Source organism: Galeopterus variegatus, unplaced genomic scaffold, assembly GCF_000696425.1.
Source record: "Galeopterus variegatus unplaced genomic scaffold, G_variegatus-3.0.2 Scaffold785, whole genome shotgun sequence".
NCBI classification, from domain to species: domain Eukaryota; kingdom Metazoa; phylum Chordata; class Mammalia; order Dermoptera; family Cynocephalidae; genus Galeopterus; species Galeopterus variegatus.
The window spans coordinates 217,042-239,926 of NW_007726896.1; the positions used below are offsets into that span (position 1 = coordinate 217,042).

General features: G+C 41.0%; 1 protein-coding gene across 4 annotated transcripts in view; it reads right to left on the reverse strand.

Annotated features, from left to right (window-relative positions):
* PDE1C (phosphodiesterase 1C, calmodulin-dependent 70kDa) overlaps positions 1–22,885 on the reverse strand; it is a 430,964-nt gene that overhangs the window by 47,553 nt on the left and 360,526 nt on the right. For all 4 annotated transcript variants that reach the window (XM_008572443.1, XM_008572440.1, XM_008572441.1 and 1 more), the window contains exons 14-16: positions 22,055–22,230; positions 13,394–13,624; positions 6,763–6,840 (exon numbers count right to left, since the gene is read on the reverse strand). In XM_008572443.1, the coding sequence (XP_008570665.1) occupies positions 6,763–6,840; positions 13,394–13,624; positions 22,055–22,230 (485 nt within the window). The remainder of the gene's footprint in view (positions 1–6,762; positions 6,841–13,393; positions 13,625–22,054; positions 22,231–22,885) is intronic.

A 22,885-nucleotide genomic window follows, 5' to 3' on the forward strand; every position in this document is an offset into this window, starting at 1 on the left:
ACTGAAAGTTTTTATTTTTTTATCTCCCATTGGGGGTTTTTTTTTTTTTTTTTTTTTTTTGTCTTTTTGTCTTTTTCCGTGTCCGGCAACGGATCGCAACCCTCAGTGTTGCCCCCGTACCGGACCGGGGACCGGCAACGGGATCGCAACCCTCGGTGTTGCTCCCGCGCCTCGCTCAGCCAGTGAGCGGGAACCGGTCTGCATGTGGGATCCGAACCCTTGGGCGGGAGCGCCGCCGCGCTTCCAAAGCGGCGCACTATCCAGTGCGCCACCGGGCCGGCCCCACACATTGAGGTTTATGATCCATTTTGAGATAATGTTTGTATATGATATGAAGTAGCCACAGAAGCTCATTATTTTGCATATGAATATCCAATTGCTGCATCACCATTTGTTGATAACTATCCTTTTTCTACTGAATGTCCTTTGCCCTTTGTTAAAAATTAGTTGTCCATACACATACAGATCTATTTCTGGACTTTCTATTCTATTCCATTGACCTATTTGTCTGTGTTGATGCCAATAGCCTTCTCCCTTGATTATCGTAGCTTTATAATAAGTCTTGAAATTAGGCTACTGTGTAGTTTTCCAACTTTTTCCCTTTTTTTTCAAATCTTAGCCATTGTTTCTTCAAATATTTTTCTTTCCTTCCTTCTCTCTCCTCTACTTTGGGGATTCTAAGTACACGTATGTTAGGCTACTTGAAGGTGTCTCACAACTCACCGATGGTCTCTACAATAATTTTTATTGTATTCTTTATTCTGTTTTCATTCTTTTTTTCTGTTTCATTATGGATAGTTTTACTGCTAATCTTTTCACTACATTTTTCCTCTACAATGACTAACCCCATCCGGTGTATTTACCATTAAGCCTACCCAATGTTGTTTTGTTTATACCATCCAGTGTATTTTTCACATCAGACATTGTGTTTTCACGTTTAAAACTGATTTTGGTCTTTTTAAAAAAATACATCTTTCATGTCTCTACTTAACTTCTGAACACATGGGCTACAGTTATAAGAACTGTTTTAATGTCCTTGTCTGCTAATTTTAACATGTTTTAGTTCTGGGTTGGTTTAAATTGTTTTTTTCTTTTTCTTTCCCCATTATGGGTAGTATTTTCTTGCTGCTTTGCATGCCCAGTAGTTTTTGACTGAATGCCAGACATTGTGAATTTTATCTTGTTGGGTGCTGGATATTTTTGTGTTCCTATATTATTCTGGAATGCACTCATGTTACTTGGAAACACTTTGATACTTCTCTGTCTTGCTTTTAAGATTGGTTAGATAGGACCAGAGCAGCATTTAGCCCACAGCTAATGATTCCCCCACTACTAAAGAAAGACAATTATGAGGATTCTACCTAATTTCCTTTTAATGACAAGGTGTTCAAGTCTGGCTTGTGGGAAGAGGCACTGTTTTCCGCCCTGAGTAAACAGCAGAACTCTTCCCTCTCATGCTCTTTTTCCTGGCTTCGGCTGGTTTCCTCATTGCATGGGTTGATCAGAACTCTGATGAATACTCTTCAGCCTTCTGGAGTTCCGTATCTCCAACAGCTCTCTTCTCTCTTGTACTTTTTTTGGGTTAACACTAGCCACCTTTGTCTTCCTGGATTCATATTCGACTTCTCAAATCAGAGAACCAAACAGGTCTCCCTGCATCCCTCCTCTCCATGCTGCCTGGAAGGCAGTAAGCTGGGCAATTACAGGGCTCACCTCACTATCTCCTGTCTCTCAGAGATCCCTGTCCTTCATTTTCTGAGCTCCAGTGTTTTGGACACCATTCTTTCCCATGTGTTGTCTGGGGCTTGTTTGGTTGTTGCAGGTGGAAGGGTACATCTAGTTCCTGTTACTTCTCTTTGGCAGCAGTGGACATCCTTAGATTGTCTTTGTCCACCCTTGCCACTACTCACAGCTGACTTTTAAATTTCGTGAACCAACATTTAGAAACATTCCAATGCCCAGAAGGAGAAACTGCTGAACTCCCTCCCCAGGACTGGCAGACAACCATGCAGGGCCTAATTATAATCAATCTACTGAGAGACACAGAAGGTGGCTATCTCCTTTATCTCTGTTAATGTGGTCAAGTAAAGTTAAGGGCAATTTGTATTTCTGGGCAACTTTATAAATTATGGCAGGCCCAACAGGAACACTATTATAAACATGGATAGAAATGAAAAATATTTATTTGTGTTGTACCCCACAAGACTCCCAATGACAGTGGAAAAATTTAGGCACCAAGAGAATCTTGGCTCACAGACGTAGACCTTTTTATGTTAGTACATTTCTCCCTAGGGGTAAGCAAGGTACTTTCAAAGGACATCCATTCTTTAAAGTCAGTTAAAAATTAGTGCTGCAGGGTACTAAATAGTACCTCGGTAGCCTGACAGAGATAATGTACAACTGCAGTGTGTTCGTTATGCCGAGATGTAATTTACCCTTTCAGCACACACGACTTCCCTCTGTGCATGTCCTTGTTCACAGGAGTTTGGGAATAACCACCTGTGGTCCAGTTTCCATTGGGTTTCTCTCTGAATGTTTAGAATGTTACAACTATAAACCATAGTGGGTTAGATCACACTGGGAATGAATTGTACCTGGATACTCCCTCCCAAAAATTATAGAGAACTAGTCACTAATGGTTCCCAGGATTGGGGGTGGGGCATTAAAAATAGTTAAATTGACTCCCCCTAGTTATCAGACATAATAGGATCCACTAAAAAGAAATGTTCAAAGTTCATCTGATTATTTCTATAGTTTTTTTTAAAAATCAATATATCTATTGATCTACATATTCCCTCTTTTTAATTTTCTAAAGTAGAGTGTTTTAAGTACCAAAAAGGAAGAGATAGGTGAAACTTAAATTCTTTTCCACTCATGCTAACAAGAATTAGCTTCAGTCCTGGTAAAGGTTTTGGACTAAAATAGTACGAATTGTTGAAGCTCAGTGCTCTAAGTCCTGTTGATACCAAAGCAGTGATGATGACTGATGTCATGTTAGTCCATCAGTGAAATTAAAATACAAAGTTGTTTATGCTTATGTGTGTGTACAAACTTGCAAGTATATGAACACACCAGGTGCCACTGGAAGCAGCGGAAGGTTGGGGTTGTGCAGGGAAAAAGAGACAGATATCAGAGAATGTCTCTCCTTAATTTACTGCAGCCTGCTCGTTGCTCCAGGAGATAGAAAATTCTGTTCATTAAGCAACCAAATTTTACATTTATTTGTACAAAGGAACCCAGAATCTATTCCATTCCTCCCCTCCAAGAAACTATTTAATTATTTTAAATACTGGGGAATAATTCAGTTAAAAAGCATACATAAAATAAAAGGGCTTTACGAAGGTGACAAAATGTAATATACAATGTCCACATGACATTATAGTAGATATTTGTAGCATAATACGAAAATACAACAAGATTCAAGATTCCATATTTAAAAAAATTTTCTTTTAATTAATATTTTTTTACATTCTAGGATGTTGTTGTGGAGCTGTTGGGAGGGAGGGGGAAGGGTAAAGTGGAGGGAAATGGGACGGAAGAAGAAGGAGGAAGGAGAAGCAGGATTGAGGCCTGTGTACCTCCCTCATTCTCACAGGGGAGACCGGGGGCTTCCAGGGGTGGCTTTGTCATTGCCGGGCTGGGTGCAGATGTCAAGGGGTGTGGCAAAAGCCCTCACCCCCCACCACACCAGCTCAGGAACCCGGGGCCCTTCTTGCTGTGCCTTGGTGGTCGCTGCTGGGCTGGTTGCTCATGTTGGGGGGGCATGACTGAGGCCTGAGGCCTCCCACCGCCCTGGTACAGGACAGCCTGGGATGCTTCCTGCAGTGGCTCAGTGGTCATCGCTGGGGTGGTTGTGCGTGTTGGGGGTGTGTGGCTAAGGCCCTTGGCCCCCACCCTCAGGAATGGTTGTGGGTGGCGGGGGGCATTGCTGAGGCCCCTGGCCCTCCCCTCTTTCTGGGTTGGTAGCCCATGGGACTTCCAGTCCTTCCAGGTGTTATAGGTGTTTTTTGGTGAAATAAGACCTTTACTAGTTAATATCAAACTTTATATCTGGTTGTGGGCACTTTGTCTTTTCTTTCAGTTCTGTGTGGGATTATTTGCTGTTCCCACTGCTTAAACTCTGCCCTGAAACTAATTTGTTGTCCTTTGCTTATTTCTAACATGGGGCAACTTCCTGTGGGGACCAGTTCTCAAGCTGTATGGTTGAGCTAAATTGCTGTTTTGCTGCTCATTCCCTAGGGAAGGCTTTTTGTGCAGCTCAGGTTTTAATGGTTGACTTTATAGGTACTTCTAGGTCTAGAGAAATCCAGTGCACCTGGGTTGTGTAGAAACTGGTCTGGGCCTGAGTCTTTTCATCAAACTGCTCCCCCTGCAATTCTATATTCCTGACCAGTCTCCTCTGAGTGATCCTATGTTGATTGGGGTGCAGATTAGCTGTCATTGCTGTGCCCCAGTGTTCCCCCAGTGGGCCTGTCTCCCCCACCTCATGATGAAGTTTGGATATACTGTCCTCCCAGAACTCATGGAAATCTAATCTCCAATGTGGCAGTTTGGGTCATGGGGGTATATCCCTCATGAATGGATTAATGCTCTCCCTAGGGGAGGGGGGATTAATGAGTGAGTTCTCGCTCTATTAGTTCCTGCAAGAGCTGGTTGTTTAAAAAGACTCTGGCACCTCCTCTCTCTCTCTCTTGCTTCTTCTCACCATGTGACCTGTTTGTACCTGCTGGCTGCCTGCCACTTTCTACCATGAATAGAAGCAGCCTGAGGCCCGTGCCAGATGCAGTTGTCCCAGAATCATAAGCCAAATAAACCTCTTTCCTTATAAATTACCCAGTCTCAGGTACGTCTGTTATAGCAACACAAAATGGACTAATACACCTCCCATGCTCCAAACACTTCCCATAGGACAGGCCATGCATCAGTCCCTTGCAATGACTCACTGGCCTCTGAGGGGCTCTTTTTTCTGTTGTTGTGGCCCTTTGCTCCTATGTGGTCCATAGGAACCCTGTTAGTGGTCTTGCTGGCCCGGGAGCCAACAAGGTCCTCTTCTCCCCTGCTACCTCCAAGCAACTTCATCCAAAAGGCACAGCTGCAGCTTTTGCCAGCTCCTGCTCCATGCACTCAGCAGCTCCAGACTGGAAGCAGCTGGGGTTCAAAATAGTTGGAGCAGTTCTTTCTTCCTCTCATCGTGGCTTCTCCTGCCTTCTTGAACTCCATAGGTCTCTCCTCCTCTTCCCCTAAGCTCTAGCAGCCCCAGCTTGGCTGTCATTGCTTTTTTATAGTTGTAAATTGATTGATTTGTGGGAGAGAGTGACACTGGGACTGTCTATTCCACCATCTTGACTTGAAGTCTCCCATATTGAAGATTTGGAACCTGATGTATCCTGGGCTTTTCTGCTCTAGGAATTCAGATCAGAGAGCAATGGGCCAGTCCCTGGATGCATGATGGGACAAGTGTCCATGTGCTGGGTTCATAACTGACATCATTCCTCCACTGTACATTTTCTGGCTGTGGTTGCCTTGATTTGGGTCTGATGATGTCTGGCAAAGAGCCTCTGGTATTTGAACAACCCTTACTCATAACAGAGTCTGGCTGGGAGACTGTCATTTTAAATTCTATTTTATCTCTGTGTATTTCACTTCTTAGTCAAAATTATTTAAGGAGGGTACGTGTACACTCATTAGGTAAGTGGTTTCCATTTGCATAAGCAAGTTGGTGAAAGATTGCAGGTGTGTGTTCCCTAGGTATTATGCGATAAGACACCTGAAGTGAATTATTTAAAAGAAAAGGTTTGAGAACTAATTTCGAGCATGGAAGCAAAGAGAACACATATAGTGGCTTAGGACTGAAAGCTAAAGGGACTGCTTGCTTTTCAAAGATGTGTAAAGAGTTATGTGCAAATGTCTTCTTACTCCTCAACCTCATTAGCAGCATTTGCTTTTCAAAGGTATTCTAACTAGAATGAGATTCTAACAAAAACCAAACTTTCATTTTTAGCTCAATACCACGTCAATGTACAAGGGAATATCTAGAAATGAGCCCATGTTGCAACTGAAACAACGAGGTTTATGTAAAGGCTGGGATAGGTTTTTCAATCGAATGGTTCAAAGTGTGGATGGTAATATAACTTGACCTTTCAGATTTGAGGAAGAGCCGAGTGCTGTTTATGAAAGGCAAAAGCAGTGATCTTGAGGCACATTACAATGCAACTTCATTCTAACTCATTTTGATTGTCTTCGTCTTTAGGACTTGTTCTTGCTGTTCAAACTGTATTCTACAATCCTACATGTTGCCTCCCAAACCAAATTCCTGTTTTTGTTTTTGTTTTTACCAAAAGTATTAACCAATTCAAGGCAAAAAATGTAAAGACTGAAAACATGGAATGTTTCCTATTTATGCTGCACAATTCACAATCAAAAACTCAAAGTACGTCAGCAGTATGTGTTATTCCATTCTGTTACAATCAGCAAGCCCAGAACCAACTTTTTATGAAGTTTAAGATGAAAAAATAGCAAGTGGGAGAAGAAAGAGTGTAGAAAGCATTTGTGATGGAGAAACTATGGTAGAGAGAAGGAGATACAATAATTTGTAAATTATTGAAAGAGATACTCCTATTCTTTAAATGTAGTGAAGTGTTTTTTCAGGGTATAATAGAAGAACATGTTAACAACCACTCTTTCGATTTTAGGTATGATTCTTACAAGCTTGCATTAAATTGCACGTTTTATGAAAAAATGTAATGGGAGTGATACTCTTACCATCTGTTTTCTTTGAGTCATTTCCGACATTGGAGTGATCCTTCTTGTCTGTCTTATTTTTACCATCTTTCAAGTCACCTGAAAGTAATAAGCATGATAAACAGTATACGTATACAGCTGAGAGGAAAGTTATAAATACGTTTAAACCTGTCAATATAAAAAAAAAAAGTGCAGCATAATTTTATTACTCATGAGGGAGTACATGTCTGGTTGTAAATATCTTTTGTAATCATATGTTAGATCTTGGAAATTGGATTATGATCAGGAAATTAAAATTGAAAGTTCCTGTTAAACAGAGTTGTACTTCAGTCAATGGTGTTTTATCTTCCAAAAAAGGCAGATTAAGCTCTATTGTTTGGCTGTGGAGGGAGGAAAAAGCTTGGTTAATGTAAGTTCTACCAATTAATAGCTATTTAACTTCTCTGTGCTTCAGCTTTCTCATCTACAAAATGGGCATAACAATACCCACTTTATAGGTATACTATATGGATAAATGCATTTAAAGTATGTAAGTACTAAATGTTATATCCAGCATGTCACTCAACGACAGTTGTTATTATTCTAAAACAGAGCTATAAATGGCATTCTAATTAATGAGCCTGTCAAAGTGTAATTTATAAAGTTTAAAACCTCTACTCTTACAAATGTAGAATGAACACATGTCAAAAATGTATTTAACTCAATTCTGAGGGAACCAGTGAGATAGTAAGGATAGTCCCAAGAGCAGTTAAGAAACTGGGTATTCAGAGGCATGTTAGAACTATATTAAAATCAGATTGCTAGGTTAGAGACAAAACTGGTTATATCCTACAGGGCAGTAAAACTATAACCTTTGAGGTCATCTTCTCTACCAGTCAAAAATCTACAAGTTAGCATATGACTTCACAGTATGTAGGCTTGAATCAAACAATAAAGTTTGCAAAGTTAAACACAGCCACGTTCTCCAAGAGCCCAGGGGTCAGCAAATATTGGCCTGAGGCCAATATGTGCTTCCACCTGTTATAGTAAATAAAGTTTTATTGGCACACAGCCACACCTATTCATTTACATGTTATCTATGGCTGTTGTCATGCTGCAACAGCAGTGTTGAATGGTTGCAACAGAGACGCGCAAAGCCAGAAATATTTTCGATCTTGGCCCTTCACAGAAAAAGCATGCTGCCCCCTGTCTGAGTTAATCCTTGGCAGGACTGTTCAACAAAATGCCAGTGTGACACTGATAGGTCACAGACCCCTCACCCCAGCCTTATTTTCAAGTTTTGGATATTTTTATTACCAATCTTATTAATGGCAGCTTTCTTTTTAGCATAAAACCAAGAATACATTACTACTCAAATACTTGTATTTATTGAAGCAAAAGATCCCGATAACAATTGGAGAGAGCAGGGCCTCCAAGGTGAGTGTGTGAGGTAGGAAATTAATCTTTTCTTACTTTCTTTGTGGCAGGCAATCTGCCAATTGCTTCACGCACATCATTTCATTAAATTCTTTTAACAACCCCATTATGAAGATACTATTATTGAAAGGAGACAAATTCATCAAAGATTCATTCACTACATGGTCAATATGCTGAACAACTAACTTACCAAATGACTGAGGAGCTTTTCCTCGATGTCACTGGCCAGTCCAGTGGCATGAACTGCCCACTTCCCGGCCTCGCCTTCCCCCAGCCTTGCACCTGCATCTCCCTCTGGCAGCAAAACCACTCCTGTCAGCTACCTGAGATCTGGTTTAAGCCATTTGTCTGGCAGCTTTTGGACAAACGGCCAATTTGTCTTCCTACAAAGTAATTTTGCTTAAGTCAACTTGTGGGGAATTGACCCGAAACCTATTTTATGACTGAGACACCTACAGCACAGATAAGTATGTTACCACAGGCTGCACAGGTGGGTCTAATTCTAGAGGTCAAGCTCTCAACTACTGTATTTATAGCTTCCCCAGGATGCTCAAGTTTTAGATTTCAGGCTTCTGTTTACTATTTCCATTTCTGTATGCCTTTGGCCTACAGATTTATAAAAAAATAAATATCTAAGGATAATTCAAGACCATTTTTGGCTGTGATATATTCTACAAAAGACACACTTTTAAGTTAATTTGACAAACCCTAAGCTAAAAAGTCAAACTTCCCAGGGTTACTCTCATTCTTAATTCTGAAATGGGAAGAACTGGCTGGAAGGATTGAGGAACAGGCAAGTCTCCTCTGGCCAGGGTCCAAACAGGAGGAGTTTAAGTGCAGGACCTGGTCATCACCCTTGTTTGGAAAATAGAATAGTTTGGTCCCTCACCTCAGGTCCAGCTGATTGTGGTTTTAGCACATCCTTTGTAAGCAAATTGTGTGTGTGTGTGTGTGTGTGTGTGTGTGTGTGTGTGTAGAGTTAGTGCGCTGTGCACCAATGTATCTTTTTAGTTTTTTTGCTGTTCTTGTGTTCTTGAGAGAGAGACAGAGACAGAAGAGAGTAGTTTTAGTGAAGTAGGCAGGTGGGCGTCTGCCTTGGACGCCTGCGCGGTCATGCTTTCCACCCTATGGCTCCAAGGACCTTTTGGCCGGTTACCTAGCTCATAGACCTGTGTGAAGGGGTCTGGTGACCCAGCCTGGCATGTGTGAGATCTGGTGACCCAACCTGGCATATGAAGGGTTTGTGACCCAGTCTGTGAATGGGCTTGAGGGGTCTGGAAGCTCCAGACCCAGCCCTAGCTTTATAATTGACCCTGTCAGCAGGATTACTGGCAGGGAAAAGAGCCCAACAACTAGCCTGGTCATGGAGCTACACAATTGGCATCACAAACAGGATAAGAGGGCTACAATTGGTGCTGTGAGCGGGATTCCAGACATTAGCCCTGACTCCACAACCCTCTACACACCCCAGTGGCCAAAAGAGAGGGGATCCTTTGGAGGTTCCACATGACAGTCCAAATACTGGCTTTTCCCTGTTTCAAGGATGTCAGAGATGGACGCAAGATCTCCAGCCCTGAAGTCAAACTAGTTTCCCAGAGAAAAATAATCCTTCTTCCATAAATGAGCTTTCATACCCCTGCCGCACTCTATTTTAAACCACCCAGGTTGCTCTACACTGGAGGTTTACCGACAGCTGTGGCAAAACCAGGATGTCTTCCAGAAGGGAGCAGAAATGGTTCTGTTTGCTGGCTGCTAGGCAGCAGCCTGTGGCAGCCTGTTTTCTCAGCCAGGGCTGGGAGGCTGAGGGAGGAAGGTGCCTCAATAGAGACCAAAGCTGAAGGGATCCTGTCATTACCAGTAGGGGACCAAACCTCTAGAACCCCCTAGCCAATGTCCTTCCACTCTAAGCTGGAAAATATCTTGGGCAGCCCACAAAGAAGGGTGCCAGGAAAGTAACACATGCTTGTTTGATGATGTTGCTTGAACAGAACCCATTAGGTAATTTCCCATGGGTTATACAGGGAGTAATGGCTGATGCGAGCTGTTACTCAATAAACAAGGGAAACAAAAGAGCCTTTCTGTGCAGTTATAAATCATCTTAATTAAGCTGCTGTAACACAGTCCCGAGCCACCATTAGCCTTTCTTATTATTGCTCTAAATTGATTTCTTTTCCCACCTCTCATTTAGTACTTAATTTTTAAGGGAAATGGTAGACTGTTGCTTACTTTGGGAAATAAACACAGTTGTGAAATCAAGCCAGCCTACTGGAAGACTTAGTCTCCTGTTTTGTTTCTTTCAGGCTTTCCCTTTAATCATCTTCAAAATAAATAATTGCCACCCCTGCCCTTTCTGAGTCTTTGTCTACACCCCTCTTGTAGAAACTATAAACTCGTTTGGAACAGGCTTGTTTGTGTTACTGGTTTCTCTCACTGTCTACACTGGAGGTTGGCAAACCACAGCCATGGCCAAACCTGGCCCCATTGTCTGGTTTTGTATGACTCACAAACTAAAAATGGCTTTCACATTTTTAAATGGTTAAAAAATTGAATAGTTTGTGACTTGTGAAAATTATATAGAATTCAAATTTCAATTTCTATAAATAAAGTTTTATTGGAACATAGCTTCATTTGTTCACATATTATCTGTGGCTGCTTTCACACTAAAAAGGTAGTGCTGAGTAGCTGCAACAGAGACCATATATCCCGCAAAGCCTGAAATATTTACTAGCTGGCCCGTTACAGAAAAAGTGTGCCAACTCCTGGAATATACAGACTACAAGCTTCTTATGGATAGTAGTTGAGTCTCAGTATTTCTCTGATGTCCCCTTTTTCCCAATGACACCAAACTTTGCAAATAGTAAGAAGTGCTGGTTAAGAATGTAGGAGTGGGACCCTCGGAGACCTGAGTTTAACCTGGACTCTTACTTAGTGGCTGCTTGACCTTACGCAAGTGATTTACCCTCTCTGAGTCTTCACCTGTAGGATGGGAATGAGTGTCTGCCTCACAGAGTTGTTAGGATTTTTAAATAATTTGATGTAGGTAAAAATCTCAAGTACAATGTCTGGCACGTGTGAAGTGTTCAATAAATGGTAGTGTTATTATGATTACTGTTTGTATTAAGGGGAAGAGGCTTTTAGCCCACTCTGCTAAAAGAAAAAGAGAGAAGAAACACATCTGCCTCTCTCACCACCTTTACCACTCCTCCTTTGAGAGGAGTGATTTGTCTGAGAGGAGAGTTGAGCCGGCACAGTACAGCCCAGCCACCCTGTCCCATCCCCCCCCAGAGGTGTGTTTTCCACAAGTCATGCACCTTTTCTGCCACTCCAGAGGCAGCCTGCCGGGGTTCTGGGGGTGGGGATGAGCCCTGCACCTGCCTGCCTCTGCCAGCGTCTGGTCGAGTAAGCTTAGTTCAGGGCAGATGTGTAAAGAAGCCCATGTGCTACACAGACCAAGTCCACATTTTCCCATTCAGCTCCAATCACAGAGAAGCTGTTATCTTGATCATTGGCTTTCTGACTATGGTATCTATCTCCGTTGGTTCAGACCTCAGGAGGGGGAAAGAGGGATAGTTTACACTGCTCTCTAAAACTTCAACAGGTACACCATAAATTCTTCTCAAGTCAAACATTTTTTTCTGGACTAGGATGCACTTGGATACAAAGCAAACCAGTTAAGAGCGGTATCCAGAACTAGGCTGCTTAGGGGCTGGACTAATTGGGACAGTGGCCTTCTTTGCGTACTAGGGTAGTCATGAGTGTTAACTGAGGGAATTTATTCAAGTTCTTGAAACATGATATGAGCTATTATCATTATTAAATGTATTATAATATTGTTCCCTGATTATATGTGTTATATATGTTAATTGTAGAAATAATTGAAGAACATCATGCTAAGCATTTTCTGCATAGTTTTATTTACTGAGGCTCTGTAACATAATACCTAAAGCATGGCTTGGAATAGTAGCTCACATGGCCCCACCAGGCAGGTTAGAGAATGAGCATGCAAACAGAGCATGTAAAACAGCAACTGGTATGTCAATATGTGCTTTTTGTTGTTATTGTCTTTGTTGTTTTGCTATCCTGGTCATTACTGAAGGCTCACAGGAGGCCCATGCTGTGAGCAGGTATTATTATGCACACTTTACAGAGACAGAGGAAGGTTAAGTAACCTGGCCAAGGCCACCAAGAAGGGATAGGCGCATCTGTGATTTGAATCCAGGTCTGTTAGACTGCTAAGCTACCTTGCAATTTGGTCACAACCATGCACTTGCAAAGCTCCAGAGACTCTGAACCTCTGCCCTTCCCTAAACAAGGGAACCAATTCCATGCCCTTGTGCACTCATTTATCTCATTCTCTCTGCTGAGAAGTCTCTTTCTCTCATGCGATCAGCAAACTTCAGCATTTAAAACCCAGCTCAGACACCACCTCCTTTTGAAGCCTTCTCTAACATGTACCGTATCTCACAAGCCCCAGTCCCAACAAAGCTAACATTCCTTTCTTTGTACATGTCCTTTGGGCATTTTATCTGCCATGCCACTACTGTTACTTGCTCACGTTTCACTGGAATTATTTGTGAGGATGTCCGCATGGGTTTCTTGTGACCTTTCCATTTCTAAATCTCCACTGCCAAGCACAGTGCTGGGCACACAGTTGTTCATCAATAAATATTTGTTGCATTAAATATAAGAAATCAATAACTATATGCACACTATGGTGGCCAGTTCATTCCAGTTTGCCTGGAATTTTTCTGGTTTTTAAAATGGAAAGCATTGCATCCCAGAAAATCCCTCAGTCCCAAGTAAACTGGGATGACTGTCACCCTAATGTACAGATGTATACTACAGGAATAGGCCCCAGGCAGACCTGAGGCCTGGTCTTCCTAGGGTGATGGTCATGGGAAACTCACTGTCCATTCCCCCATTTAGCAGGGAGAACTCCAGACCATGATGGGGTTGTTAATGGGAATTTCCACCTGGTGGGCAGGCAGGCAGGCACTGGCTAGACACTCTAGCTGGGAAGGGCCAGAAAGGCATAGATCTCCCCAGAGCTGCTGGCTGCTTCTGATGGGACCCTGCCAGCATCCGCGGCCCGGGGAGATGGGATCAGCAGGAGCTGGATGACAGGGAAGGAAGCCCGCTCTACGAGCTGCAGGTGCAGGGGAAGCCGGCTGCCAGCTTCCGTCCATCGCCTCATTAATGCCCCCAAAAGAGCCTTCGCTAGTGCAGTTCTACTCACCATTCTGCTGCTTTTCTCCAGAGGAGTTCTCAGCTTTGGGATTCTTCCCCCGAGGGTTGTCCCTTTTGTTCGTGCGCGTTCCATTGACTTGGTTCTTGGCGTCTCCAGACGTCGTCTTCTCGGCTGTGCTGGCTGCGCCCTCCTCGGACTGGCTCTTGGCTTCCATCTCCTTTCGCTTCTCCTCTGCGGCCAGGCGAGCCTTTTCCTCTGCTTCCTTCTTGGCCTTCTCCTCTGCATCCACAGCAAGTTAGGAAAAGTGCAGAAAAGAGAAAAGAAGTCATGCCGTTAGGACAATTGTCTTTTTGAAAACAACAACGATTTGCACTGGGAAGCAATACACTAAAATGACCTAAGGTGTTTACTGAGTGCCTGGAGTATATTTTTGGTCAATTCAAGAACAGATTGGCAAATATATTTAGGAAAGCAATAAAATAGGTTCATGATCATACCATTTTTGAAAATTGAGCTAGAGGATGGGGCAGGAAGAAAATAATAATAAGGATAATAATAATATTTAAGCCAATATTATAATGCACATTATTGTTATCATCATTATTAGTTTCCATTGAGTATGTCCTCTATGCCAAGTATTATACTAAGTGCCTTTCAAGGATTCTTTCTTTTCATCCTCAAAATAACCTTATGGCAGCTACTATTATTGTGACCCTATTTACAAGTGTGGAAATCAAGGCTCAGAGACATTACAAAACTTTCCCACAGCCATAGTAAAAATTGAAATTTTATGTAGGTTTACTTACAACCTAGAGTTTAAACATAAACAATTGATCACAAAATAGAAAGTCAGGGAAAATCACCACCACTAGAAAAATGCACCCTCAGGCCACTGTTTATGAATTTAAAAGTAGAAAGAGGACAAAAACTAATACTTACCAAAAAAAAAAAAAAAAAAGGTCTTTGAACTGCCCACAAGATGAGAAGTGTTCTTTAGTTTGGCCAGGTACCTGGTCTGTGTCCTCTCCTTTAATGAGTGGATGTCAGTGTTATTTCCAATTTGACTGATTACAAAAGGGCCTGGCTCTGTGTTTAATCAAAAACACAGTTTAATTGCATAGGTCAGGAATTTATGAAAAGATTGGCTCATTCACTTAACTAATTTTATTGAGCTGCTTCAGTGTCAAGCACTATTTTACATACTGGGAATACAGCAGTAAGCAAGACAGATTCATGGAGAAGAGAAGACCAAAACTAAGTAAACAAATGACTAAAATAATTTCAGACTGTGAGAAGTGCTTTGCAAAAAAATAAGCAGAGTGATATGATGGAACAAAATCTGCATAAAGGGCAGAGGTGGCATTAGATAAGGAAGTGGAGAAGGTTTCCTTGAGAAGGTGACATTTGATCAAGTCCTAAATGACAAGAACTGTCCTTGCAATAATCTGGATAAATAGAATTTCAGGCGAAAGAACTAGAAAATGTAAAGGCCATGAGGCAGGAGTGAGCTTGGTATGTTCAAAGGACATTTAGTTAGCCAGTATGGCTAAAGCAAATTTGGCAAGGGGTTAGATGATGGGGCCAAATGACCAAGGTTTCAGATCGTGCAGAGCCTTGGAGGCAGCGAGGCGGAGCTGTGTTATAGAGACTAACACATACAGGGGGCACCTAACAGAGACAAATCCTCCTCAAGGCCTGCAGACTCACCCCATACAATATTCAATTCCCTCAAAAGGTCTTCCGGACTGTGCCACCAACCTCCACTGTGAAAAGCATTATTGCATTTTTGTCTAGATCTGGCAAAAAAACTGCCCCACACCTCATTATCACAGGTCCTCTTTATTTCCCTTGTGTTAGTCTTGGTCCTGAAAAAAAGCTGGCTTTCATAGACAATATGTTTGTTTTTAATCTAATGGACACCACAGTGGTTGTACATCTGATTATGTTTTAGCTGCTAAGGAGCTCAAAGCCCAAATTTGGTCCAGGTTCACGTGTTCATGAGGCTTTAAGTCATGTATTTTGTGGATGTCTATGATGTTTGGATTTATTTTACTTTTCGTGCCCTTACATTTGTTTATCCCAGATGTTCTCCTTAATATATTATGGAGTTTTTATCCATCTGTTCATTGATCCATCCATCCATCCATCCTAACCAATGCCCTGGCCTCACCCCAGATAAATTAAATCAGATTCTGGAGGGAGAGGGGCAAGAATAGGATACTTCAAGTGTTTTCCAGGTATTCTAACACATAATCAGGGTTGAGAAGCACTGATTTAAATTTTAAATGTTTGTCATTCAGAAGTTCATGATATTCTGGGCCGGCCCCGTGGCGCACTCGGGAGAGTGCAGCGCTGGGAGCGCAGCGACGCTCCCGCCATGGGTTCGGATCCTATATAGGACTGGCCGGTGCGCTCGCTGGCTGAGCGCGGTGCAGGCGACACCACACCAAGGGCTGTGATCCCCTTACCGATCATGAAAAAGACAAAAAAAAAAAAAGTTCATGACATTCTGCTTCCCAATAGGATGTATTCATAATTCACACTGGAAACGTAAGAAAAAAATTTCTTGACAAATAACATAATTATGTGCATATATATTATATGTCTTCTGTCTTCTACAGAAATGTACAACTAGAGAGTAAAAGAAGATGGCTAGATAGCACTCTTAGTGGGATGCAGGGCCACAGAAGTTCCCCTGTAATGTTCACTCGGGCTTAACCTCACCCTTCTTTAGTGCCCTGAGGACAGGGTTCAAATGCCATCTCTATCACTGAATTCCCAGTGCTTGGCACAACACTCGGCACATAGCAAACACTCATGATGTATTTGTCGACTGAATGAAATATACCCCATAGGTGTGATAAATCTGCCAATGTAACCTTATTTGTACATATGCCATTTTCAGCAATCTTGACTGGCATAAAATAGAGAATGCATACAAACTCTAAAGTTCTATTCAGAAAGAGTTAGCCATTTGACAAATGTTAGTTTCCTTAAGTGCTAATGTAAGTAAATAAAAAGATGACTGTTCTTACTACAAAGAGGGAAGCTGAGGCAAGGGGGAGAAGAATTCATTTATACTCAGAACCTGGTATCAGGGAAAATAATTTATAACCCCCTCACAGAATTTCTACTGAATTTCTAGCAAACTTTCAGCATTCAAAATATCTCCAAGTTGAAAATAATTGGGATAAAAATTGAAGGTATTAAGTTCCGGCTTGCTACAAAGGAGCATAAAATATTATCTGAGCAAGAAAAATTTATTTGACAGCTGAGTCAGACCAATTTTCCATGGGAAGTCTTGCAAAAGAAATTGGAAGAGGGGTACATTTTAGAAACAAATCTGTTTTTGCTCAACTGCAGCTGACATCAGGCAATTGGTGTTTAAATTAATTAATGGAAGCCCTTATGACATCATGATCATCTCAGACATGAACCTGCCCCACTGTACAATTCCTTTCTCTGCAGTAATCACGTTCCAGCAGGTGGCTCTGCAATGATCTTCATCTTCTCTATTCGACTTCTTTCTCTGCCTATCTCTGAAATAGCTGGTACTAGTGTGGTCAACCATACGGTACCCAAAGTGCTGCTACTCAAAATGAGTAGACAAAAACATGCAGACACGTGAATAAGAAAAAAAGAAAATACATGAACAAGTAGTAGGTCTTTTCCACTGCAATCAGATTCCCATATATTTTCAGTGTGAAATTATTAGTATAGATAAAATTTTCCTACAATGAGAAAAAGTACATGAGAACACAGTTAACATGTACATGCTAACAGGTCTCAGTGATAGCATGTATACAGAGAATTAACTTTTCAGATTTTAGATTTAGCATCTTTGGCATTGCTTGGCTTCTAGACTAGTAAAAAGCAAACGTCACAGTTCAACCCTGTTTCCTTTTGCTTCCCATTTTAAACTGTCTGTAGTGATGTGACTCATTAAGAAAATGGCCAAAAGTCAGCAGCTGAAGAGGTAAGGAGGATCATGATCCATAAATTACCTTCCTCCTAAGGAGCGCTGTTCTACCCTATACCGAATGTCCGTACGGTCACAAAGAAATACATTAATTTCTTCATTTAATCTGCCCTCTTGAATAATGATATAGGCTCTCAGTTAAAAATGGTATTGAACTAGTTATCCCTTGATACAACTTTCTGAAATGCCTACTTAAACTTCCTACAAACAGAGAGAGAGGGAGAAAGGCAGAGAGAAACTGACTGACCTAAAAAAAAAAACCCCAAAATACTATACAAATGTTGAATTATATACAAGAACAATGGAAAGGCATTTCTAAACAACCAAAGACTCAGAAGTTGTTCCCATAGAAACTTTCTGAAAATTTTAGTCAAAGAAATGCTCCAGCAACAAAAAAATTCAAACAATACTAAAAACTCAAGAATGAGAAAAATGTTAATGGTGTATAATGAAACCAGTAAAGCTTACTGTTAAATAAGAGTAAACTAGAGATGAAACTCGATGCAAACATTAAAAAATAATATTTAACAATAAGTTGATTATAAAATAACAATTTACTTATTATCACCAAGATTAAAAATCCTATATTATCCAATGCAAGTTGAGTGATAATGGAGGAAGCTTTAAGTAAAAATTCACTAAATTTCTCAGCATTTGCAAAGAAGTATCACTATATATTATTCAATGTTTACATTTATAGAGACTTGTAATTCAATAAAAAGCTTAAAGGCAATTTCCAGTAAAATAAAAATAATATGTGTAGTAAGAGACCATAAGCAAAGTTAAAAACATATGACAAACTGGGCTGGGGTAGAAATTGCAAGATATTTTGACAACTAAACAATTATCATCCTCAATATATAAAGAATTATTATGAATCAATAATAAGAATATAAACATCCTAATGGGAAAAATTGGAGGAGAAATAGTATAGGGAAATTGGCACTTTCACCATACTCCTGAGAGAGAAAACTGATTAAACCAAAAAAAGTACAGAGAGAAATTTTAACAATACATATCAGGAGCTTTAAAAGTTTTCATCTACTTTGACAAAGAAATTCCACATCTAGGAATTTATCCTAGGTAAATATTCAGAGGTAGGCACAAAGACTTTTGAATTTGTATGTTCATAACAACGTTACATGCAATAACAAAGAACTAGAAACCTACATGCTCAGTATTAGAGGAATGGTTCAATTATGGTATTCCATACAACGTAGTCATTTAAATCGGAATAGTCAGTACCAGGATAAAATACCAAAGGTAAAAATAGAAAAACAGAGTACAAGACAATATTATATTATGATGCCAATTTATGGGGAAAAATTTTTCTTATACAAATGCATAGTAAGGCAAATTAAAAAGAATTACATCAGAATTTTAATAATAGTTATGTATGGCTGGAGAGGTCATGAGTGATTTTTACTTTTTTCTTTATACAAATATTTTATATTTCAAAGTTTGTAACCTAAACACATTATTCTTATACCAGAAAATAAATGTTAAAAAAAACGTATTAAGTTCTGTATTGAAATTGATCAGTATTGATTAGACTTGCAAACTTTTTATACGTACACATCTTTGGTTGGGAATACACTTGACTCTCGAACAACTCAGGAGTTAGGGGCACCAAACCCCTCCTTGAGCAGTCAAAAATTTGTACATAACTTTTGCCTCTCCCAGAATTTAACTATTAATAACCTATTGTTGACCAAAAGCCTTACCAATAACATAAACAGCCAATAAACATATATTTTGTATGTGTATTGTATACTGTATTTTTACAATAAAGTAAGCTAAAGAAAAGAAAATGTTAGGAACATCATAAGGAAGAGAAAATACATTTACAGTACTGCAGGCATATTAATTGAAAAAAAAATCTTCACGTAAGTGGACCCATGCAGTTCAAACAGATATACTATTCCAGGGTCAACTGTAATGATTTTTAGCTCTAAGACCTATAAAAAAATATTGTATTTAACCTTTCCTAATAACTATGGGTTCTGGCCTAGATAGCTTTGTAAATCAAATTGGTTAACAAAACCTTTATCTACAGTTCTATTTCTGATCAGTGTAATAACAACACATACATATTTAAATGCTCTATGGAGGGCAGCCTTCCTTGGAATCAGGGTCTCTGAGAAAAAAAGAGCAATGAGCAAAACAGCCTGGGATAATCTAGTACAAACTGACCACCAACAGAAAAACAGATGCAAACTGGATTTCTTATTAACACCAGTTAACCAGTCAACAGCATTACTGAGAGGCTAACAGTGTTATAAAATATCAGTTACATGCTAGTATTTTTTTTTTTTTTGTCTTTTTTTTTTTTACTGACCGGTAACGGGATCGCAACCCTCGGTGTCGCACCCGTACCGGGGACCGGCAACGGGATCGCAACCCTCAGTGTTGTGCCCGCACTGCGCTCAGCCAGTGAGCGGGAACCGGTCTCCACATGGGATCCGAACCCTCGGCGGGAGCGCTGCCGCGCTCCCAAGCGGTGCCCTCTCCAGTGCGCCACCGGGCCGGCCCACATGCTAGTATTTTTACTTTGCATTCCAACCTAACTTTTTGATAAACCTTTTGATAACCTTTTTGATAAACTTTAGATAACCCTTTGCTTATCACACATAAGCCCATCCAGGCTCTGTTCTCAGAGCTTAGCACCAGCTCTGCAAGGTGTATTACCATCCCCCAAATGGAGTCTCAAAGACCCCACCTGAATTTGCCAAAGAACACCTTGCAAGTCGAGATTCCCCACTAACTGAAAGTTGCCTTGATAACCAAACTCTCCTTCCTTAAATATCCACCCAGGCTCTGCACCTTTGTCCATCCTTCCTCCCTTGATCCCATTTCTAAATACAACACCTCCATCAGGGCTCACCTCCAGATGTCCTTCAAGTCCTGGATGTACAATGCATTCCCAAATGCCCCAAGCAGGGTTACAGACAAGTCCCTGTATGCTTCCAAAATAGCTTAAGCATATCTCTATCTGCATTCCTCACATATTTAAAAATTATTACCTGTTTACTTATCTGTTTTTTTAAAGGGCAAGTTTTCCCCTGGAAAAGAAACCATCTAATACTTCCCCAGGTGATTAGTTTCAGAAGGTAATTTTAGTAAGCCAGATAATTGCACACAAATTACTTTGAAGTACCTCTTTAAATTGCGTGTTATCAGGAAGTGTATTTTCAAGTTTAATGGGTGTAATTGATTAGAAGAGGAGCTTCTGTTGAGATGATGCAGTGGCTGCTGTCTCTGCTCGCAACGCCTGCCAACAGGGAGAATTTAAATGTCTAAAGCATTTTCATGGATTGTGAGAGGGTACATATAAAATATGGAAGAGGTGTTGGTTCCCTCCATAGTTCAGGGGGCAACACCTGTCTTGAAATGACAAGGATCCAATCACACCCTAAAAGCACCATAAATAAAGCCCTTTGCTTCATCTGAAATGAGCATCCACCTGGACAGGCTTTTGTGGGCAAGTCACAGTGGCTGGCCTTTGAATAACTCCAACAGTGAGGCCTCTACTCTACACTAGAAGCAGACCTCCCAAAGCCCCATGTATGGGGGGCTGAGACCCCCAGAAACATGCGCTTCTTCTCACCTGCTGTGCTGACACTGTGGAGAGGGTCTTGGGCTTAGGCCTGGTGGGTGCTGGAGACAAGAGCAAGGCTTTGACTGAGCTCCTATTCTTCCTCTGTAAGTCTCCAGGAATGTCCCTTCCCTTTTCCCATCACAAGACCATGAGCTTTGACACTGAGGATGTCTCTTACTCATCTCTGTACCATTGGCACCAGGCACAGAGCCTGGCACACAGTAGGCACTTAATAGATGTTGGCAAAAACTCTCATTGAAGGCTCACCTCTGCAAAGCCCACTGGGATCAAGTCCTCTTATTGATCTGAGAGCCACCTGTGTCAAGTCTATGTCCCTCCCTGGAATCAGGCATCACAGCTTCATACCACTTATGTCAGGTTTGTACAACCTGTGTAGATAGTGCCTCTCTGTCTCTTCTACATTATGATCACGTAGTACGTGCTGATCATGTAGTACATGCTCAATAAACACAAATGCATGGATGAAAAATGAAGTTATACTTCCAAGAAACATATGAATTTTCATCTTTCTCTGTTTATAGTATGAAGCACCATGACTTTTCTGGTCTGAATTTTGATAATGTTTGCTGCAGAGAATTTCTGTTTACATATAAATTATCATCAGCTCAGATCAGTTCTATGGTCTGAGCAATAAGTGAAGAGAATCGTGAATAAGAAAGTAAGATAAAAATGCATGTAAAGAAATTAAAATCCTTATATCCCAACATAGGAGTCAAGGGCTAGGCTTTACATGGGAAAAAGAAGAAATAAAGGCCTCACAGTCAGTGCCACATGATGTGAAATGAGAATGGCAAGATGGTCGCAGAAACCAAGAAAGAGTAACACCCAGCCCCTATAGACTCATCATACCAGAAAAAGGTTAGTCATAGAGCACAAAAGACATGAAGTCAGGAAGCCTGGAAGTCTGCTACATTGTTCCTCACTGAGTGCTGGATATGTGAAGATTAAAAAATGATAGATCCTAATAGTCAACAACCTGAGTCTGCATCCTGAGCAACTGTACTTTATTTGCAACACCTGTAAGTCAGAGAAGGCAATCCCTTGTGTTGTGAGTGGGTGCTGAGTTGGTATGGCAGGTCTCTTGGAAGACTGTTCCCTCACAGCATGTTACCTTTGGGCACCTTGGCCCTCCATCTCTCCCGGTTGATGTGTACCACCTCGGTCCAAGTAGATTTAAAGCTCTTATAGTCAACAGGGATGACGGAGTTGCTGATCGGGGCACTTCCTTCTGACCCAGAGCTCTTAACACCTGATCGCTTTACATCTGATGAGCTGATGCTGTTCAAACTGGGGGACAAAAGAATAATATCAAAGAGAAGAATTAGTGTTTGAAAAAATGTCTGCCAATGAGCAAGCCCAAGAGAAGTGGTTAGCACTCATCAAGTTATTGCTGTGAAATTTCTGAGTCCTGAGGTTTGTAATTATCCTATTTTCCAATGTGACAGTTGGAAAATTCTGTATTTTCAGCAGAGAAAAATATCAACATTGCAGTCTCATGTGTCTCTATGTTTCTCATATTTCTCTGCTGACTGGTCTCTTCTTTTTTCCAATAACTAGAATCTCCTCTCTTGAATGTTCTCTGCTTTAGTCTCTGAAACTGACTAATTTGAACTTGGATTTCTACTTGATTCTGCAGTTCACCCACTTGCTTCTACACGGACCACCTTTCCAAGTTACCCAGCAACTTGGTCCTCTTTCTCTCTGGCTTCACCCATCCCCCGTACTCAGGGTCTCTCTGATCCCAGGATCCCCAAGTCCAGGGAAGTGATGATTTCCTTACATTGCTGGGAGAAGATGGAGAGGCACAGCCAGCATGGAGATTGTGAGAGACTAGGTCATGTAAAAGACCTTACTTTATATAACTACTTCATGCTTTAAGCATGGGTAACTTTGCAAATATTAGAAAGTACCATCCTTCTGGAAAACTTTAAAGAAGTAACTC